This window comes from Oncorhynchus masou, chromosome 30, assembly GCF_036934945.1.
Source record: "Oncorhynchus masou masou isolate Uvic2021 chromosome 30, UVic_Omas_1.1, whole genome shotgun sequence".
NCBI lineage: Eukaryota > Metazoa > Chordata > Actinopteri > Salmoniformes > Salmonidae > Oncorhynchus > Oncorhynchus masou.
The window spans coordinates 25,762,971-25,785,166 of NC_088241.1; the positions used below are offsets into that span (position 1 = coordinate 25,762,971).

The window sequence follows — 22,196 nt, forward strand, 5'->3', positions numbered from 1 at the left end:
TATGGGTGGGTGTTGCCATCGTGACCAGTGAACTGAGATAAGGCGGAGCTTTGCCTAGGGTCTGGCGACGAACATGTAGCGAGGGCCAGCTGACTAGAGCATACAGGTCGCAGTGGTGGTGGTATAAGGTGCTTAAGTAACAAAATGGATGGCACTGTGATAAACTGCATCCAGTTTGCTGAGTAGAGTATTGGAAGCTATTTTGTAGATGACATCACAGAGGTCGGGGATTGGTAGGATAGTCAGTTTTACTAGGGTAAGTTTTGCGGCGTGAGTGAAGGAGGCTTTGTTTGCGAAATAGAAAGCCGATTCTAGATTTGATTTTGGATTGGAGATGTTTGATATGAGTCTGGAAGGAGAGTTTGCAGTCTAGCCAGACACCTAGGTACTTATAGATGTCCACATATTCTAGGTCGGAACCATCCAGGGTGGTGATGCTAGTCGGGCGGGCGGGTGCAGGCAACGAACGGTTGCAAAGAATGCATTTGGTTTTACTAGCGTTTAAGAGCAGTTGGAGGCCACGGAAGGAGTGTTGTATGGCATGGCATTGAAGCTCGTTTGGAGGTTAGATAGCACAGTGTCCAAGGAAGGGCGAGAAGTATACAGAATGGTGTCGTCTGCGTAGAGGTGGATCAGGGAATCGCCCGCAGCAAGAGCAACATCATTGATATATACAGAGAAAAGAGTTGGCCCGAGAATTGAACCCTGTGGTACCCCCATAGAGACTTCCAGAGGACCGGACAACATGCCCTCCAATTTGACACACTGAACTCTGTCTGCAAGGTAGTTGGTGAACCAGGCAAGGCAGTCATTAGAAAAACCGAGGCTACTGAGTCTGCCGATAAGAATATGGTAATTGACAGAGTCGAAAGCTTTGGCCAGGTCGATGAAGACGGCTGCACAGTACTGTCTTTTATCGATGCCGGTTAAGATATCGTTTAGTACCTTGAGCGTGGCTGAGGTGCACCCGTGACCGGCTCGGAAACCGGATTGCACAGCGGAGAAGGTAAGGTGGGATTCGAGATGGTCAGTGATCTGTTTGTTGACTTGACTTTCGAAGACCTTAGATAGGCAGGGCAGGATGGATATAGGTCTGTAACAGTTTGGGTCCAGGGTGTCTCCCCCTTTGAAGAGGGGGATAACCGCGGCAGCTTTCCAATCCTTGAGGATCTCAGATTATGCGAAGGAGAGGTTGAACAGGCTGGTAATAGGGATTGCGACAATGGCGGCGGACAGTTTCAGAAATAGAGGGTCCAGATTGTCAAGCCCAGCTGATTTGTATGGGTCCAGGTTTTGCAGCTCTTTCAGAACATCTGCTATCTGGATTTGGGTAAAGGAGAAGCTGGGGAGGCATGAGCGAGTAGCTGCGGGGGAAGGGGGGGGGGGCTGCTGGCCGAGGTTGGAGTAGCCAGGAGGAAGGCATGGCCAGCCGTTGGGAAATGCTTGTTGAAGTTTTCGATTATCACGGATTTATCAGTGGTGACCGTGTTACCTAGCCTCAGTGCAGTGGGCAGCTGGGAGGAGGTGTTCTTGTTCAAGGGCTATATCTGTTCTTAGTTCTGCATTTTTTTGAACGGAGCATGCTTGTCTAAGATGGCGAGGAAGTTACTTTTAAAGAATGACCAGGCATCCTCAACTGACGGGATGAGGTCAATGTCCTTCCAGGATATCCGGGCCAGGTCGATTAGAAAGGCCTGCTCGCAGAAGTGTTTTAGGGAGCGTTTGACAGTGATGAGGGGTGGTCGTTTGACCGTGGACCCGTAGCGGATACAGGCAATGAGGCAGTGATCGCTGACATCCTGATTGAAGACAGCAGAGGTGTATTTGGAGAGCAAGTTGGTCAGGATAATGTCAATTAGGGTGCCCATGTTTACGGATTTAGGGTTGTACCTGGTGGGTTCCTTGATGATTTGTGTGAGATTGAGAGCATCTAGCTTACATTGTAGGACTGCCGGGGTATTAAGCATATCCCAGTTTTGGTCACCTAACAGAACAAACTCTGAAGCTAGATGGGGGGCGATCAATTCACAGATGGTGTCCAGGGCACAGCTGGGAGCTGAGGGGGGTCGGTAGCAGGCGGCAACAGTGAGAGACTTATATCTGGAGAGATTAATTTTTAAAATTAGAAGTTTGAACTGTTTGGGCATAGACCTGGAAAGTATGACAGAACTTTGCAGGCTAACTCCTCCCCCTTTGGCAGTTCTATCTTGATGGAAAGTGTTATAGTTGGGTATGGAAATCTCAGAATTTTTGCGTGGTAGATTAAATTCAGGGCATAATGTGCAGACAGGGGTATGGTGGGGTGTGCGTACAGCGGATGTAAGCCCAGGCACTGTGTGATGATAAGAGAGGTTGTATCTCTGGACATGCTGGTTATAAATGGGTGAGGTCACCACTTGTGTGGGAGGTGGGACAAAGGAGGTATCAGAAGTGTGAGGAGTGGAACTAGGGGCTCCATTGTAAACTAAAACAATGATAACTAACCTGAACAACAGTATACAGGGCATATTGATATTTGAGAGAGACATACAGCAAGGCATAAAGTAATTGCAGGTCTTGATTGAGAGAGCTTGCTAAAACAACAGGTGAGACAACAACAGCTAGTCAGCAAACACAACAACAGCAGGTAAAATGGCAATGACTAGGCAGAGAGGGTCGGATTAATTACACACAGAGCCTGAGTTTGCGGCTGGGACCGACAGATAAAACATAAATAAACAGAATGGAGTACCGTGATTAATGGACAGTCCAGCAGGCATCAGCTATGTAGCCAAGAGCAACATCATTGATATATACAGAGAAAAGAGTTGGCCCGAGAATTGAACCCTGTGGTACCCCCATAGAGACTTCCAGAGGACCGGACAACATGCCCTCCAATTTGACACACTGAACTCTGTCTGCAAGGTAGTTGGTGAACCAGGCAAGGCAGTCATTAGAAAAACCGAGGCTACTGAGTCTGCCGATAAGAATATGGTGATTGACAGAGTCGAAAGCCTTGGCCAGGTCGATGAAGACGGCTGCACAGTACTGTCTTTTATCGATGCCGGTTAAGATATCGTTTAGTACCTTGAGCGTGGCTGAGGTGCACCCGTGACCGGCTCGGAAACCGGATTGCACAGCGGAGAAGGTACGGTGGGATTCGAGATGGTCAGTGATCTGTTTGTTGACTTGACTTTCGAAGACCTTAGATAGGCAGGGCAGGATGGATATAGGTCTGTAACAGTTTGGGTCCAGGGTGTCTCCCCCTTTGAAGAGGGGGATAACCGCGGCAGCTTTCCAATCCTTGGGGATCTCAGATGATGCGAAGGAGAGGTTGAACAGGCTGGTAATAGGGGTTGCGACAATGGCGGCGGACAATTTCAGAAATAGAGGGTCCAGATTGTCAAGCCCAGCTGATTTGTATGGGTCCAGGTTTTGCAGCTCTTTCAGAACATCTGCTATCTGGATTTGGGTAAAGGAGAAGCTGGGGAGGCATGGGTGAGTAGCTGCGGGGGGGGGGGTAAAATGGCGATGACTAGGCAGAGAGGGTCGGATTAACTACACACAGAGCCTGAGTTTGCGGCTGGGACCGACAGATAAAGCATAAATAAACAGAATGGAGTACCGTGATTAATGGACAGTCCAGCAGGCATCAGCTATGTAGCCAAGTGATCATAGAGTCCAGGGGACAGCAGTCGATGGAACAAGGAAGCCGCCACTACACTAGCACGCGGGCGACACAGCGTTTAAAGTTAGTAGCTCGGGGGTGGTAGGGGGGGTCTGCTCAGACGGAGGCCGGTTGAAGGCACAGACCAGTCAGACCAGTCGTGGTGGTGCAGTGGGGGGCCGTGTCGACAGAGAATCCAATCCAGATGGCGAAAGAGGTATTGTAGAATTTAGTTTGCTAGCAGAAAGATATGCCTGGCTCACGGCTAACTGGTGCTAGCTTCGTGGCAGTGGCGTTAGCCAAGGTCCAGAGTTTACAGCAAGGATCCAGTGGAGTATTGGGCTCTAGCCGTGTATGAGTGGGGTTCGGGTGAACAGCTGAGTAGGCTGGGAGGTGGGCCTCAGGGATAGCTTTGGTACTGGGTGCAAGCTAGCTGTGAAGATCAGAAGTAGTGGTCCAGGGATTACGGCAGGAATCCGGCGTTGTTGTGGAGAGACAGTTCGATACTGGTAGACTGGCGAGTATTATCCAGGCTAAAATCAGGGCTGGCTGTGCAGAAGGTAAAAGCCACTAGCAGTGGCTAACAATGACTAAACAGCTTGTAACTAATTAGCTGGTTAGCTTCCGGAGGTTATTGAATGTATTCTAAAATTAACAATAATAGCGATTTCGCATCACATTGGGTGAAGCAGGTTACCGGAAGGTATAATCGAATTAAAAAACGAAAAGAGATTGAAAATAAATATGGGTCCAGTGAGTGGTTGGGCTAGCTGGGGACACGGCAATTCAGACAGTTAGCAGGCCTGTGCTAACAAGCTAACAGTTAGTAGGCCGGGGATAAACAAGTTAGCAGTTAGCAGACCGGGGCTATACAAGCTAGCAGTTAGTAGACCGGGGCAGGCTAGCAGTTAGCAGGCCGGGTTAGCAAGCAAGCAGATAGCAGGGGCTAGAAAGTTAGCCTTTGAGGGACGTTGCGATGGGGTCTGTTTTTGCCTCTTCATGCGGTGACGTCGATAGACCGGTCGTGGAATTAGTAGGGTTCCAAGTAGCTCTAGGTAGCTAGCAGGCCTAGCTGGTTAGCATAATAGGCCTTCAGCGGGCATCGCGCCTGAGGGGCCTGTTGGAGTCCTCAGGCAGATTATGTCGGTATTCCAGTCGTAGGGGATCTGTGGGGTTCCATGCCCCGTACCGGCTGTAGAAGGGGTCCAGATATTGTAGCCCAGGAGTATGCTTCGGTGGTAGCACAGGAGCTCTGGCTGGTCTAGCTTCAAGCTAATTGGATGGAAACGCTAGCCAGGAGTAGTCATCCGGGGTTGCGGTTAAGTAGTTGTGAAGATCCAGATGAAAATGTTCAGTTTGCGGTGGGAATCCGGGGATAAAAATAATAGGTCCGTTATGCTCTGGTTAGAGTCACGTTGTTCGAACTGGCGAGAGCTATTCAAGTTGAAGGTTAGCTGATGACCGCTGGCAATGGTTTGCTGACTGATAGCTGGTAGTTAGCTGGCTAGCTTGAGTTGAGGGATTCCAGATCCGAAGTAAATATAGATACTTTAGGGGAAAAAAGCAGATCCACGCTACATTGGGTGAGGCGGGTTGCAGGAGAGTATTTAAATGTTGAGGTTTAGCAAAATATTTTAAAAGATATGCAAAGAAAAATATGTTTAAAAAACTATATAGACAAGGGACACGACAGGACATCAAAGGGGGATGGGTAAATTGTGGTCTAGGATAGGATGTGGCCTATTGGATAATAAACTAATAATAATTTTAACAAATAGCTAACAAGTAGGCATAGAAGTTAAAGATATAATCAGATAGAACATATGAGAAACTGTTTGGCCCGGTAAAGTACTTATGGGAAATATGTAGGGGAAGTTGTTACCTGCAATAGGACAGAGAATGTTATCACTGACAGATTATGTCTGACATGACAGGCTGATTGAACTCTGGGATTTCAATAAGGTAAAGTGGGACAGGGCTGACATCTGGTGGTTGTGTGGAGGAATGATATTATAGAAAAAAAATAGAAAAAAACCTACAAGTTGGACAGGCCCATGCTCTCTCGGGCAAATGGGAATGCCTTTCACACTCATTCAACACCATGACATGACGTTGGCCAAACGGGAGAAAAGAAGTACTCCATCTGGGTCTTTTGACGAGAGATAACATTGGGGTTCCACGGGGGATACCAGACGAGTTTAAAGCAAGAAATCAGATCTTAGCAGGATTAGAGTTAAGTATTTTCTAGTGGTCCACTCTCAAATAAGAATGTGAACTGGATCAATTATATATATGATAATCCACAGCGCTTCATCAATTATACCAGAGATGTAATGAATTGCTTGGCAGAATAGAATAGTCTTGGATATATTTGTTGGCTGAAAAGGGTGAGAGTGTATGGAGGTGGTTTGTTTATCCGATGACACAGCTCCAGACGGATCAGTGACCGAGGCCTGGCTGGTTTAACCACCCTGGCTCACGAGTTGGCAGAAAACTGGGGTGGATACGTTTCTGACTAATTGGTTTGATAGTATGTTTGGAAAATGGAAAAATGTCATGATCACTGTGTTGTGGGCTACCTTCACCTGTGTGACGGTTTTAGTTTTTGTGTGGTTGTTGTCTAACTCCGTGTGTATGGACTATGGAGAAATCGATGACACAACAGATGTTGAGATACGGGCCAATTCCAAGGTCTGGTCCGTGGAATGATGAATGCATGCCCCCAGAACAAGTAGACGAATCTGGATCCTTCATATGCGAGGAACTTATGTTTTGATTAAACCATTTTGATATTTAGAGATGTTAGGTTGTATCTTGTTTCAATGTTAGACTGTAACGAAAATCCTGATAAGAAGAGTTATGATTCTGATGTAGGCCTAGAAACAGTCAGTGTGAATGCAAGTATTGGTTTATGTTAGGTGGTATTTTGATAACAATAAATATTTATAATAAAAATAGAGGTATGCTTTTTAATATTTTAATAAAACTAGATGTGTGATTGGATGTATAATATTTAATCATTGGGTGGATATGTTAATGGATATTTTTATCATTAATGACTAATTATGTATACATTTCAATCAGGACTGACTAATCAGAATACTATTATGTTACTGTATAGATGTATGAATTGTATTTTAATCCTAGTACTGAATATAATGTGTGTAATTATAATCAAGAATTGGTAGAAATGAATGAACTTATCGTCAGGCTGGCGAGAATGCTTATCTACACAGGGAGACCTTGGCCTGGTCGTAAAGTATCTAAACCGGTGGGAACGATGTAGGAAGGCTTGGGAACTCTACTGCCATTGTATCAGAGTGGAGGAGGTACGGGACAGTTTAAAACCTATGACGTCATTTTCAGTTTATAACCTGTTGTAAATTGTATCATGTTCAGTACTCTCGAGAATAAACGCTGTTGCTTGATTATGAGACTGGTCTCCGCCCATTTTATGCAAATAAGTATTTTACAAATCCTTAGAAATGGGCTGAGTTTATGAATTGAATTGGGTAATAAACATATAGGAATTGAATTCCTCTAACAGATGGTTTGAGAGAATACATAAATTCCTTGGTAAAAGCCTACATATATCAGGAATAACCAGATAATATTTTAGTTCCTCTCCTGAGATTGGGGTTGGAGTTTGAGACAGAAAATGATGTTTCCACAAAGCAGAACACATTTGTTGGACTTTGCAATTCATTCATACCTTGCGCAATGAAATACGCAAACCTTGCTGTCCCTTTGCGTTCTTCACCCACTGTCAATCAAGGTCATTGTTACATTGTTTCACCAAATGGAGCCAGAGTTTGCAATTTCATCGAACGTTTTTAGAATGTTACAATATTCGTAGGCATAAATGGCAAAATCGATTTGCAGCGTTTACACACGCATAAACTCGTTCTGCGCACATTCCGTATTGTCTGTCATTCAACGTCTACGTCGATGCTGTTTGAGAATACGACTTGCAGGATTAACTGTGCGTCTGTGTAGGTTTTTTGTGGGTCATGGGGGAAAGAGCAGGACGTAAATAAAGAGACACGCGTTAATAAACACGGGTAAAGATTTACTTTCGCATTCAGTAGCTTCGCTGGGTTCTTGAATTGTCAGCTATTTATTATCTTGTAAGCAGACAATTAGGAGAAGAGGATAGTAAGGAAGGTCTACAGTCAGTAGTAGTAGTAGGTGGTGGTGAGTATAACATTATGCTATCAATCGAATAATGGTCTCTCACATTTTTGTAGCTAACTTGCTAGCATTTGGTCATCAACATTCATTGTGGCAAACAGGTAGCTAGCTAGCAACGTATCTAGTTAGCTTTAAATCTTTTACTGAATGTATTTTGCAAGCTCAACGCTCTCTAACTAACCATAATTAGCTAGCTACAGCCACTACACATTAGATACGTTAGCTAGCTAGCTAGATAGCTAGCATACAGTACATATATTGTGTAAAGTCAATGTTTAACGTTACAGTGCTAATTGGGAGGACATTAATTTATGTAATGTGACCATATAAATCTAAAATTGTCTAGGACATGACTCACCCTTAACTTCTGTGCATGAACTATTGACATGTGTAGGATGTGTGCAGTATAGTAGCTAGTTAGTATAGTATATAGTACCTACTGCCTATATGATGGCAGTGGTTAGTTTTATGGTGCTCTTTGCATTCTCAACTGGTGGTTTTCAGGTAAAAGCATTGCAATACTAACCTTGTGTTTCAACTTGAGAAAGCATCATACCTAAATAACATTTTCATGCTGTCAGTCTCAACTTGAGAAGCCAACCTATATTTTTTTTGTAGAGCCAATATAGCTACAGCATGCTGTCATACAGTGCAAAGTATGACACCTCACTAGGAATACCTACTAACTGAATTAAACCCAGACACATTCACTCGATTTGGGACCATGCATATTCATTAAGACTGTCTCTTCTATCCACGGTATTGCAGTGTGTGTGTGTGTGTCAGTGAGACAGTGTTTATTAATATCTGTATATAATCCTCTTAACAGGGCCCTAATCGTACAGCATCTGTTTGGGTCAGCGGAAAGAAATCCTTAAATCTAAACCCTAGTATAGCTACTGGACCACCTGTGGACTGGGTACAGTGTTGTCTCCCCTTATTTTCGGTAAGATTACTTGCAGTTGTGTCTGGTGCTGTTACTTTTTGTATTGTAGTAAGATGGTGGAAATGGGCATGTCTTAACTTTTCAGCTCCAGGGCTGACTGCATTATAGAAATTGTCATTACTGTATTTGTCTGAGAGGTTTAGTGAAGTTGAGTAGGCCACTATCTGTGCATGTCTGTTGTTGGCCTAGATAGTCGGTCAGCTATGTGAACAGCAGGTTCGTCTCACTTTCCGACATTTGATTGCATTGACACACTGTTGTGAGGGAGAGGACTGTGGATCGGGGAATATTACTACAGCTTTGCAGTAGAGGGAGTTTCTTTGACTGTTGGTTGTCACCCTTGAATGTTTTCGTTCACTTAAAGGGCCAGGTGTGTATTTCAAGAGTGAGTTAAAGACTGAAAGCCAGTCGGAAGAGGGAAAGTGAAGCTCTAGCATATTCTCACTCGGTCCTGTTGTGAAGCCGTGTGTGTGTGTGTGTGTGTGTGTGTGTGTGTGTGTGTTAAAAGCCAACAAATAGAGCATGTTAGATATGGAGAGGACTATGGAACATTGGGTACTCGGGATGAGATTTCAATTTGGCCTGGCTAGCCCTCTCATCCTCAAATAGATCTCCATATCTCAAACAGCTCTCCCGTGTTGCTTTGATTGATGTAAAAGGTTGAAAAGAGAGTGATGACGCCCACACAAACACAGCACAGGAGCTGGAGAAAAGGATAGCCTAGCTGTAGTAGGAAGGTAAATGACTTCCCAACAGTGAGCGGACATCCACATTCTTTTCTTATGTTTTTCTTGATACTGGTACACCGTCTTTGTATTCAAATGGTTTATCCTGAGCTGTCTTGCATGGGACCATGAAATGTGTTGGTGCCGGTCTATTTCTGCTTAATAGCACACATTTGTTGTCTTATGAGGCCCTCAATGAATGCAGAAAGAGTCTGGCACACAGGCAGGATCCTGAATGTGCTATTATCAAACTGAGTTAATTAGATTTTAAATGTTTTAAAGGTTCAAATAATTCCATCCATCGTCTAATCGATAAGTCAATGTTTTTATTCACTTCTTCCTCTCTTCAGCTCTAAGGTGGTCTGATTGGATACACCGCTGCCCGGTGTTGCCATGGCGATGCAGGAGCTGGTGGAAGGGGAGTGCGGGGGAGCCAATCCCCTCATGAAGTTGACGGGTCACATGACCCAGGAGGGAGGTGCTTGGAGGCACAGGTCAACGCCAACTGTGAGTAGTCACCGGTAGAAATTAGAACACAGAATTTATGGAATATGTACACTAATCCATGTTCTGTTTTTTATATTCTTAGTTTGTTATAAAGCAAGTTTGGATAAAGTTTGGATAAAGCGATCCTTCTCACCCCCCCCCCCTTAAATGATTTAGATGCACTATTGTAAAGTGGCTGTTCCACTGATGTCAGAAGGTGAATTCACCAATTTGTAAGTCGCTCTGGATAAGAGCGTCTGCTAAATGACTTAAATGTAAATGTAATGTAAATGTTATTGGCCATGTTGCATTGATAGTTATTTTTCCTGGTCAACAGTGAGACCCTTCCAGTTTTTAAATTGGTGCACCCAATTTAAAAAAAAAGTTGACATGAAATTTATGAGCACCATGAAAAAATTATTGAGAAAAGTCTATATGAATTCTGTCTACTTTAAGCACATGTTGTGCCCTATAAAGTAATATGTAACACAGTAAAATACATTTGTTTATTATAAAAGTTCAAATGAAATTACCAAGTCATTTGCGGAATATTAGGCTTCTACATTGTGAAAAAGCACTATTTACATGTTGAGATGCTTTACATTTAAAATTGTACACTTTCTCTTTAAAAACATCAGGTTTGTGATTTCTATGATCATTGATCTCCTGAAGAAGCCATACCTTTTCCTTTCTTTCTGTGCCCCCAAATATTTGGATATATTGGTGAAGCTACTGGTTTGTTAGCTAACTAGCCAATGAGGTAACATGAATGGAAAAAAGTGTAAACAAACAAGTAGTTTTCGAACGGCTCACAACATGGTTTATGAATGTAAAATGTGGTCCCGGCGATTCACTACAGGAAGATAAAAATATTGTGCCTGTAATATGGGTCAGATCTTTTGACTTGGTTGGGCTATGAACAAGCTGTTGTAACGGAGCAACCGTGACATGATCGAATCTGCACTCGCTTTTTTTCCCTCTTAGCCACTCAGAAACAACAGTACAGCGATGCCTTATTGCCACAACTATTATCTTGGAGATTTCTTTCCTTGTCGCGTAGAGCTCCCAAAATAAAACTCCTGGTCTCGCACACAAACTTTCTCGCACGTTAGAGCCCTGGAACCATCTACCCATACTTGAACAAGTTCATTCATCATAGTTTGTTTGGACCATACTACTTAGTTGTACTATAGCTTTCACAAATATATCTCACGGTATCACTTTCATCCCTCTTTTTCTCCTAGATTCCCCCTACACCCATTGAAATTGCAACAGAAGAAGAGGTCCGTCTCATATTACCTTCCCAGTCCTATTGATTCAAACTGTTGTGCTTTGTCTGCATATTCTAAAAAAGGAATATGAAAACACTTTTCGTTCACGGGAGGTTTGTTAATCGTCATTGAATAGGCTTGCGTTTGATGTTCTGCATGTGTGTCCTCCAGTTGGTGAATGAGTTCATGCAGCAGGCGCCTCCACGGCCCCCTCACAGCTTTGACATGGGCCAGTTACTGGAGGAAATGCAGCAGATCGATCAGCAGAGCTACAGACAGGCTCCACAGAGAGGTGCACACAGCAGTAATAGAATACCATATTATACTCACCAACGCAGCAGAAGCAACACCATTATAGATTTGCAGTGTGCCTGCCCAGCTGCCCGGCAGCACTTCCATATTGTTAACCCGCAGGCTTTAGAACATATGTTGACACTTCAAGACTCCTTTTATTACGTTTTCCTGTACCTTCCATCCAAGTACTTGCACTGAAAAACACACTTTTTTTGCCAATGTGTGAAGAAAACAACACCCTTTCCCTTCTGTCCTGTCTGTAGCTCCGGGTGTGGCCGCGTTGGCCCTGTCTGGTGATTGGACGTCTGAGTTTCTGTCGGGAGCGGATGCCGCCACCGCCTCGTCAGGGCAGGCGGGACTTGGAGACCCGGCTGATGCTGATTGGACCAGAGAGTTCATCATTGATGGCACAGGTACATTTTTTTGAGTGTCAATGGTAGGCACAATTGCCAACCATTTGTTTGAATGTACTTTGTGGCCACGACTTCTAGCAGGTAGAGAAATAATTGGTGTCTTACTCTCTTTCCCTTTCTCCCCTCTTTCTCTTTTCTCTCTTCTCTCTCTATCTCAGATCCCGGGCGTTGGGCAGAGGAGTATCTGGAGCAGTCAGAGGAGAAGCTATGGCTCGGAGACCTGGGAGAGAGGGAGCAAGAATGGTAATAATGGAGAGACTGAGAAAAGTGTCTTAAAATCTTTGATGTCATCCTCTCAGAACTCTGTGTTATTGCGTTCACTTTATAAAGGTTTTGGCCATAACATAGCTCTTAGTCAAGAAAAAAAAGGAAACCAGTTAATCCCGCAAGCAGTCTTTTAGTTTGTGTTGTAATGTGTTGACCCAAGCAGTCATTTAATTAGGTATTCAAAAGTGTCTTTTGATTCCATCCTTGTTGGAAATTATTTTTGAAAAGAGACAATGCATTTCAATTACTATATATTTACAAGAATACAGAGTGATTATGTAAAATGTACACTGTCTCTTTAACCCACTTGTTCTGTAAAAGGATCACTGTTAGAGACTCAGTTAGCTGTTCAAATTAACCCTTTGATGTTAATGTTTGTCAATCCAATAGGACAAAAGAGTACCTACCAGGAGACGAACTGAAGCAAACAGCCAATGAGCTGGTCGCAAAGGTCAATGACCCCAAGTTACAGAACACTGAGGTGTGTGTGTGTTTGTGTTTCCATGTCGCGTGTGTTTCATATTTTTTTTTTTTTACATATCTATCCCCATACCCTTTCCCCATTCTTTGTCCATCGAAGTAATGTAGCTTTGTAATAACAGGATCATTGTAGTTGTAGCCATTTCTTTTGAAGTGTTCAGTGAGACACACTTCTTTGTAGTCAATTAGACATCAAAATGTTTCATGGGAAAGCATTTTGCAGTGATGGACCGTAGTAGCATAGTGACTCTTTACAACCTGGTCTTCAGAACTGTTTGTGTGGTATCCAACGCCCCTGTCATTATTTGGGATTTGGCTAAAGCACAAACTGATTTAATGACCAGTCTAGGTCCATACGCCATTAGCCATAGCCATAATGGATATTGTGTCATTGTTATGTTGTTGTTGTTGTTGTGTTGCACTGTAGTTCCTGCAGTTCATTAGGCAGATTGGCGAGGGCAGTGTCACAGTGGAGGACAGAGCAGGCAAACAGCACACAGATAGAGCTCAGGCCAAGGAGGCTCAGAACTGGGCCTCCAACCTCAACCAGGTAGGAGCCAACTTCCATTGAAGACACAAGGGGAAGGGTGCAACTGTCCACCTACAGGGAGCCATCTTGGCTCAAACTTCCTAATTTTGTGCCTCATGACCCCCCCACGTCCCAGTATTTGGTGCAGACCCCTGCAACTGTTACTAACTACATAACCAAGTTATGGCCATGAACTTTTCTGTATGTGAGCCTTGCACTAGGCTGTACAATGTATAATTTGGTATATATATTAGGTATATGTAGAAATATATTATTGTGGAAAAGAGAGCATTGTCCTTTCTATACATGCAATTTCTATATGCCAACTTCTGCCGACGAAATTCCTCTTAGCTGTTCCAGTCTTGAATCAGACTTCCAGTTCCCCTTGTGAAGTGAAGTCGTATGTTAACAGGGTTGGGGCAAATCATTTCTCAATTAAGGTAGGGGATTGAAAAATAATAATAGGCATTTTTGTATTGTCTTCATCAGGAATTGAATTCCAAGTCACTTCCTGAATAAGACCCCAGCCCTGGTGTTTACCCTTGAGTATGTAGTCATAGGAGTTCTCATTAACTGTGACATCTACTTTTCCCCCTTTGACCCTGCTGTGAACTCTTGGCTTTCCCCTCCTTCGATTAACAACCCCCACTTCATTTGTACCAAATGAAAACTCCTCCATCCTCACCCCTCCCAAAACAAAAATCCACCCCCAACGCCTCACACCTGCGACAAAACAATCATGCCTCCCCCCGTTCTCCGCTCCCTGGTTGCCATAGTTCCTGGAGGAGACTGGGGGAGGGACTTTACCCTTGACAACCCAAGAGTGGGATCAGAAGCTTGCCAAAGCTAAGGCTAAACAGGCACATCAATGGGCTTCTGTCGTCAGGCAGGTAGGACCCCTGACGCCATGGCAACACTGCCCAGTGGCTCAGCAACCGGCTTTTTGTCAAGAAAGTTGCGTTGAGCTGATGATATTTTCCATCAGCCTTTTTTTACGGTAGTTTGATGGCTGTTTTTAGTGGCAAAATGTTGTGCCCCATGTAGGTTTTCCCGTAGTTTCTTAGCACTTTGTATAAACCCAAGGACGATGCATTGTTTTTGCTGATTTAAACTTGCATTTAGATTATAGCAATTACTTATAGAAAAGTAGTAAAGACGACCTGCACTAGAGGTGTATAGATTGTAGGGGAGAAAGGGAGTGGGAGAATGGGTGTGGTTCTCTGATTTGTTTTGCTTCTTCCCATTCCTTTATCTTGTCTTCCTCTTTCACCCCTCTTCCCCATCTTGTTCTACTTCTCCTTTACTGTCACAACCTCAACATCCCACTTTAAGTGTTGTTATAGAGTTATGGACAACTTGGTGTCCACATCTACCATTGCTACCTCTTCCTTCCTGTTCAGGTCTCAGTGGAGTCAGCGGAATCATGGGTAGATGAGTTCGCCACAGCAGGTCCAGATTTCCAGCAAGCTAAAGCTGCTGTGGAGGTAAGAGAGATACGATACAATAGGAAAGATAACAGAATAATGACCATAAGTATTTTTAAACTTCTTCCAAATTGTATCTATCAAGAATAATTCCAGCCCATGGCCTAATATTCACATAACTGGGCAAGGGTGCAGCTATGGGTGGGCCTGGGAGGGCATAGGCCCACCCTCTTAGGAGCCAGACCCAGCCAATAAAAATGAGTTTTTCCCCACAAAAGGGCTTCTGTTACAAACAGAAATACTCCAAAGCACCCCCTCAGATGATCCTGCTGGTGAAGAAGCCGAATGTGGAGGTCCTGGCGTGGGTACACATGGTCTACGGTTGTGAGGCCGGTTGGACGCACTGCCAAATTCTCTAAAATTACATTAGAGAAGGCTTATGGTATGGAGAAATGAACATTCAATTATCTGGCAACAGCTCTGGTGGACATTCCTGCAGTCAGCATGCCAATTGCCCGCTCCCTCAACTTGAGACATCTGTTGTATTGTGTGACACAACTGCACGTTTTAGTGGCCTTTTATTGTCCCCGGCACAAGGTGCACCTGTGTAATGATCGTGCTGTTTAATCAGCTTCTTGATAAGCCACACCTGTCATGTGGATGGATTTTCTTGGCAAAGGAGGGAGACATGCTCACTAACAGGGATGTAAACACATTTTTGCACAACGTTTGAAAGAAATACGCTTTTTGTGCATATGGAATGTTTCTGGGATCTTTTATTTCAGCTCATGAAACATGGAACCAACACTACATGTTGTGTTTATATTTTTGTTCAGTATATATTAAGCTCTTTCCATGTACTATATTGCACTAATAATGCCATTGTACATTTTCACTTCACAAATCAGGTAATTATTTAAAAGTAATTTCCTCACCATCTTAGATAAGCATGCCCCGTTCAAAAAATGCAGAACTAAGAACTGATATAGCCCTTGGTTCCCTCCAGACCTGACTGCCCTTGATCAGCACAAAAACATCCTGTGGCGGACTGCAATAGCATCGAATAGTCCCCAAGATATGCAACTGTTCAGGGAAGTCAGGAACCAATACACGCAGTCAGTCAGGAAAGCAAAGGCTAACTTTTTCAAGCAGAAATTCACATCCTGTAGCTCTAACTCCAAAAGGTTTTGGGACACTGTAAAGTCCATGGAGAACAAGAGCACCTCCTCCCAGCTGCCCACTGCACGGAGGCTAGGTAACACGGTCACCACTGATAAATCCATGATTATCGATTTCAATAAGCATTTCTCAACGGCTGGCCATGCCTTCCTCCTGGCTACTCCAACCCCGGCCAACAGCATCGCCGCCTCCGCAGCTACTCGCCCAAGCCTCCCCAGCTTCTCCTTCACCCAAATCCAGACATGTTCTGAAAGAGCTGCAAAACCTGGACCCATACAAATCAGCTGGGCTTGACAATCTGGACTCTCTCTTTCTGAAACTATCCACCAACCCCTATTACCAGCCTGTTCAACCTCTCTTTCGTATCTTCCTAGATCCCTAAAGATTGGAAAGCTGCTGCGGTCATCCCCCTCTTCAAAGGGGGTGACACCCTACACCCAAACTGTTTCAGACCTATATCCATCCTGCCCTGCCTAGCTAAAGTCTTCGAAAGCCAAGTTAATAAACATATCACTGACCATTTCAAATCCCACCCTACCTTCTCCTCTGTGCAATCCGGCTCCCGAGCCGGTCACGGGTGCACCTTAGCCACGCTCAAGGTACTGAACGATATCATAACCGACATCGATAAAAGACAGTACTGTGCAGCCGTCTTCATCGACCTGGCCAAGGCTTTCGACTCTGTCAATCACCATATTCTTATCGGCAGACTCAATAGCCTTGGTTTTTCTAATGACTGCATTCTCTGATCCACCTCTACGCAGACAACACCATTCTGTATACTTCTGGCCCTTCCTTGGACACTGCTAATTAACCTCCAAATGAGCTTCAATGTCATACAACACTACTTCCGTGGCCTCCAACTGCTCTTAAACGCTAGTAAAACCAAATGCATGCTTTTCAACTGTTTGCTGCCCACACCCGCCCGCCTGACTAGCATCACCACCCTGGACGGTTCTGACCTAGAATATGTGGACAACTATAAATACCTAGGTGTCAGGCTAGACTGTAAACTCTCCTTCCAGACTCATATTAAACATCTCCAATCCAAAATCAAATCTAGAATCTGCTTTCTATTTCGCAACAAAGCCTCCTTCACTCACACCGCCAAACGTACCCTAGTAAAACTGACTATCCTACCGATCCTCGACTTCGGCGATGTCATCTACAAAAGAGCTTCCATCACTCTACTCAGCAAACTGGATGCAGTCTATCACAGTGCCATCCGTTTTGTTACCAAATCACCTGTTCGCTGCTCTGGCCCCCCAATGGTGGAACAAACTCCCTCACGACGCCAGGACAGCGGAGTCAATCACCACCTTCCGGAGACACCTGAAACCCCACCTCTTCAAGGAATACCTAGGATAGGATAAGTAATCCTTCTCACCCCCCACCCCCTTAAATGATTTAGATGCACTATTGTAAAGTGGCTGTTCCACTGGATGTCAAAAGGTGAATTCACCAATTTGTAAGTCGCTCTGGATAAGAGCGTCTGCTAAATGACTTAAATGTAAATGTAAATGTTATACCACCCACCACTGCGACCTGTATGCTCTAGTCGGCTGGCCCTCGCTACATATTCGTCACCAGACCCACTGGCTGCAGGTCATCTATAAGTCTATGCTAGGTAAAGCTCCGCCTTATCTCAGTTCACTGGTCACGATAACAACACCCACACGTAGCACACGTTCCAGCAGGTATATCTCACTGATCATCCCCAAAGCCAACACCTCATTTGGCCGCCTTTCCTTCCAGTTCTCTGCTGCCAGTGCCTAGAACGAATTGCAAAAATCGCTGAAGTTGAATACTTTTATTTCCCTCACCAACTTTAAACATCAACTATCTGAGCAACTAACCGATCGCTGCAGCTGTACATAGTCCAATCTACCTACCTCATCCCCATACTGTTTTTATTTTATTTACTTTTCTACTCTTTTGCACACCAGTATCTCTACTTACACATCATCATCTGCTCATTTATCACTCCAGTGTTAATCTACTAAATTGTAATTATTCGCTCCTATGGCCTCCTCATACCCTTTGCACACACTGTATATAGACTTTCTTTTTTCTGTGTCATTGACTTGTTTTTTGTGTTATTGGCTAGTTTATTGTTTACTCCATGTGTAACTCTGTGTTGTTGTCTGTGTCACACTGCTTTGCTTTATCTTGGCCAGGTCACAGTTGCAAATGATAACTTGTTCTCAACTAGCCTACCTCGTTAAATAAATAAATAATAAATAAAATTACCATGTATCATTGGCTTAAAGTACACTGTTTTTAGAACCTTTATCAAAGTTCACATTGGCCCTTGGGCATCCCCTAAAAATAGTGGTTTGGGACCAATGTTAATGTTAGGGTGATTCCCACAGCAACTGGTATGATGATGATGCCGAGCACCCCCATCATTTGACCCCTGATTTTGACATTGTGATTGTTCCTCTGTATCAGAGCGACGTGGACTTCTGGGAGAAGCTGCAGCAGGAGTGGGAGGAGATGGCCAAGAGAGACGCAGAAAGTCACCCCTGGCTCTCCGATTTTGACCAGATGCTCAGTAGCTCCTACGACAAGGTACTTGACATAGCTTCCTATCCACCTGTGGAAGTGGTGTTGGAGGGCCAGTAGGAGGCACTCTTTACTCTGGTCTAAAAAGAAATATCCCAATGCCCCAGGTCAGTGATTGGGGACATTGCCCAGTGTATGATGCGGTCTTTTGGATGGGACGTTAAACAGGTGCCCTGACTCTCTGTGGTCACTAAAGATACCATGGCACTTATCATAAGAGTAGGGATGTTGGCCTCCAGAGTGGCACAGTGGTCTAAGAGTGGCACAGTGGTCTAAGGCACTGTATCGCAGTGATAGCTGTGCGAATAGAGATTCTGGGTTTGAGTTCAGGTTCTGTCGCAGCCGGCCGCGACCGGGAGACCCATGGGGCTGCGCACAATTGGCCTAGTGTCGTATGGGTTGGGGGAGGGTTTGGCCAGCAGGGATGTCCTTGTCCCATCGCGCACTAGCAACTCCTGTTGTGGGCTGGGCGCAGTGCACGCTGACACGGTCGCCAGGTGTACGGTATTTCTTCTGACACATTGGTGCGGCTGGCTTCCGGATTAAGTGGGCATTGTGTCAAGAAGCAGTTCGGCATGGTTGGGTTGTGTTTTTGAGGACGCACGGCTCTCGACCTTCGCTTCTTCCGAGTCCGTACAGGAGTTGCAGCGATGAGACAAGACTGTAACTACCAATTGGATACCACAAAAAAGGGGTAAAAAATGTTGTTGTTTTTTTAATAAAGAGTAGTTACGTTAACCCTGGTGTCCATGGCCACCTAATCAACCCCAGCTTCCAACTGGTTCATTCATCCCCCTCCTCTCCCCTCTAACTCTTTCCCCAGGTTGTTGCTGTAAATGAGAATGTGTTCTCCGCCAACTTACCTGGTTAAAATAAGGGTTCGTTTTTAGTTAAGGATAAGTTTAGCCTTCTAGATCACAATGAATATGTTCAGCATGCCTACCTGTCCAGGCTAAAAAAACTGCCTTGTCTTGTTTGCTAAGTTGCTGTTCATGATTTAACTCTCTTTCTATTTCTTCCTCCCTTTCTCTTTCACTCCCTCACTCTCTCACCCCTTCCAGGGGTACCAGTTTGAGGAGGACAACCCGTACCTGTCCCACCAGGACCCCCTTGCTGAGGGGGTGAAGAGGATGGAGGCAGGGGACATCCCTGGGGCCGTGCGTCTGTTTGAGAGTGCCGTACAGAGAGAACCAGACAACCAGCTGGTAAGACACTCAGTAATTAATCATGTTGATTTAATAATATCTCAAGGTGAAATTATTTCTGGCTAACAAGCGCTGGCGACTAAGGGGGTTCTTTCCTACCCTGTTAGCATTAGGTGGGTAAAGAGAACTAAGCACTCTCACACTTTTTCCTGCTTCTTTTTTTTAGGCATGGCAATATCTGGGAACCTCTCAGGCAGAGAATGAACAAGAGTTTGCAGCCATCAGTGCCCTCCGCAGGTAAAGAGTTGGAATAGCAGCCTCACTGACTGGAGAGAAGTCCCTAGTGTGTCCCAAGTGGCACCCTATTCCCTATATAGGGCACCCATAGGGCTCTGGCCAGAAGTAGTGCACTATATAGAGCAGGGGTGTCAAACTCATGTTGACCTGGGGGGCGCATTCTGTCTTCAACAAGGTCCGGAGGGCCACACTGAAAATGTGTTATTTCCTTGCTGTCAAAATATGCAAAAACATTTCCTCTTCATCGTTTTGAGGTTTTTTTATGCTCCCTGATTCTAGCTTTTTTTTCAGTGATTGTTATCAAGCTGGACAGAGTGAGGAAACTGTATGAATGTAGGTCCATTATATACTGAACAAATATATAAACGCAACATGCAACAATTTCAACAGGCCCTGCCAATCAGAATTAGTTTTCCCCACAAAAGGGCTTTATTACTGTTAAAAAATACTCTGTTTCATCAGTTGTCCAGGTGTCTGGTCTCAGAGATCCCACAGGTGAAGAAGCCGGATGTGGAGGTCCTGGGCTGGGATTGGTTACACGTGATCTGCGGTTGTGAGGAAGGTTGGACATACTGCCAAATTCTCTAAAACAACATTGGAGGCAGCTCATGGTTGAGAAATTAACATTAAATTATCTGGCAAAAGCTCTGGTGGACATTCCTGCAGTCAGTATGCCAATTGCATGCTCCCTCAACTTGAGACATCTGTGGTGTTGTGTGACAAAACTTAACATTTTAGAGTGGCCTTTTATTGTCCCCAGCACATGCACCTGTGTAATGATCAGTAGTGGAAAAAGTACCCAATTGTCATACTTGAGTAAAAGTAAAGATACCTTAATAGAAAAGTACAAGTAAAAGTGAGTCACCCAGTAAAATTCTACTTGAGTAAAAGTATTTGGTTTTAAATATACTCAAGTATCAATGTAATTGCTAATATGTTCTTCATTATCAAAAGTTAAAGTATAAAATTAATCATGGGACCAACACTTTACATGTTGCATTTTTATTTTTGTTCTGTATAATTTCTACACCATTTCGATTTGGTTTGAGTCATTTTAAAGTATATGTGCAGTTGAAGTCGGAAGTTTACATACACCACAATTGCGGACATTTAATCTTAGTAAAAATTCCCCGTCTTAGGTCAGTTAGGATCACCACTTTATTTTAAGTGTGAAATGTCAGAAAATAGTAGAGAGTGATTTATTTCAGCTTTTATTTCTTTCATCACATTCCCAGTAGGTCAGAAGTTTATATACACTCAATTAGTATTTTATAGCATTGCCTTTAAATTGTTTAACTTGGGTCAAATGTTTCAGGTAGCCTTCCACAAGCTTCCCACAATAAGTTGGGTGAATTTTGGCCCATTCCTCCTGACGTAATTGAGTCAGGTTTGTAGGCCTCCTTGCTCGCACATGCTTTTTCAGTTCTGCCCACAAATGTTCTATTCGACTGAGGTCAGGGCTTTGTGATGGCCACTCTAATACCTTTACTTTAAGCCATTTTGCCACAACTTTGCAAGTATGCTTGGGGTCATTGTCCACTTGGAAGACCCATTTGCGACCAAGCTTAAACTTCCTGACTGATGTCTTGAGATGCTGCTTCAATATATCCACATAATTTTCCTTCTTCATGATGCCATATATTTTGTGAAGTGCACCAGTCCCTCCTGCAGCAAAGCACCCCCACAACATGATGCTGCCACCCCAGTGCTTCACGGTTTGGATGGAGTTCTTTGGCTTGCAAGCCTCCCCCTTTTTCCTCCAAACATAACAATGGTCATTATGGCCAAACAGTTCTGTTTTGTTTCATCAGACCAGAGGACATTTCTCCAAAAAGTATGATCTTTGTCCCCATGTGCAGTTGCAAACCATAGTCTGGCTTTTTATGGTGGACTCTTTTTAATGTGGATATAGATGCTTTTGTACGTGTTTCCTCCAGCATTTTCACAGGGTCCTTTGCTGTTGTTCTGGGATTGATTTGCACTTTTCACACCAAAATACGTTCATCTCTAGTAGACAGAACGCGTCTCCTTCCTGAGCGGTATGACGGCTGCGTGGTCCCAGTGTGTTTATACTTGCGTACTATTGTTTGTACAAATGAACGTGGTACCTTCAGGTGTTTGGAAATTGCTCCCAATGATGAACCAGACTTGTGGAGGTCTAAAAGTTCTGAGATCTTGGCTGATTTCTTTTGATTTTCCCATGATGTCAAGCAAAGAGGCACTGAGTTTGAAGGTAGGCCTTGATTCCAAGAACACAGGATGAGATGTTACTATCCTTTGTGCAAGCACTTCCAAGAGTTAATGAACAGTGAGTGTGGTGAAATTTGGGGAGCGCATC

The 22,196-nt window shown here is 44.1% G+C and overlaps 1 protein-coding gene across 9 annotated transcripts in view; it reads left to right on the plus strand.

The window, feature by feature from the left end:
* Positions 1–2,423: 2,423 nt before the first annotated feature.
* LOC135522433 (peroxisomal targeting signal 1 receptor-like) overlaps positions 2,424–22,196 on the plus strand; it is a 28,897-nt gene continuing 9,124 nt past the window's right edge. Inside the window, exons 1-14 of one of the 9 annotated variants that reach the window (XM_064948682.1) lie at positions 7,427–7,840; positions 8,667–8,783; positions 9,859–10,015; positions 11,239–11,277; positions 11,437–11,557; positions 11,823–11,972; positions 12,131–12,215; positions 12,630–12,720; positions 13,147–13,269; positions 14,025–14,138; positions 14,649–14,732; positions 18,303–18,422; positions 19,478–19,621; positions 19,788–19,858. In XM_064948682.1, the coding sequence (XP_064804754.1) occupies positions 9,902–10,015; positions 11,239–11,277; positions 11,437–11,557; positions 11,823–11,972; positions 12,131–12,215; positions 12,630–12,720; positions 13,147–13,269; positions 14,025–14,138; positions 14,649–14,732; positions 18,303–18,422; positions 19,478–19,621; positions 19,788–19,858 (1,256 nt within the window). In that variant the 5' untranslated portion in view covers positions 7,427–7,840; positions 8,667–8,783; positions 9,859–9,901. Of the gene's footprint in view, positions 2,586–3,506; positions 3,864–7,426; positions 7,841–8,666; positions 8,784–9,858; positions 10,016–11,238; positions 11,278–11,436; positions 11,558–11,822; positions 11,973–12,130; positions 12,216–12,629; positions 12,721–13,146; positions 13,270–14,024; positions 14,139–14,648; positions 14,733–18,302; positions 18,423–19,477; positions 19,622–19,787; positions 19,859–22,196 lie in introns of those variants that run through there. The other 8 variants (XM_064948676.1, XM_064948674.1, XM_064948675.1 and 5 more) reach the window with 8 other exon arrangements.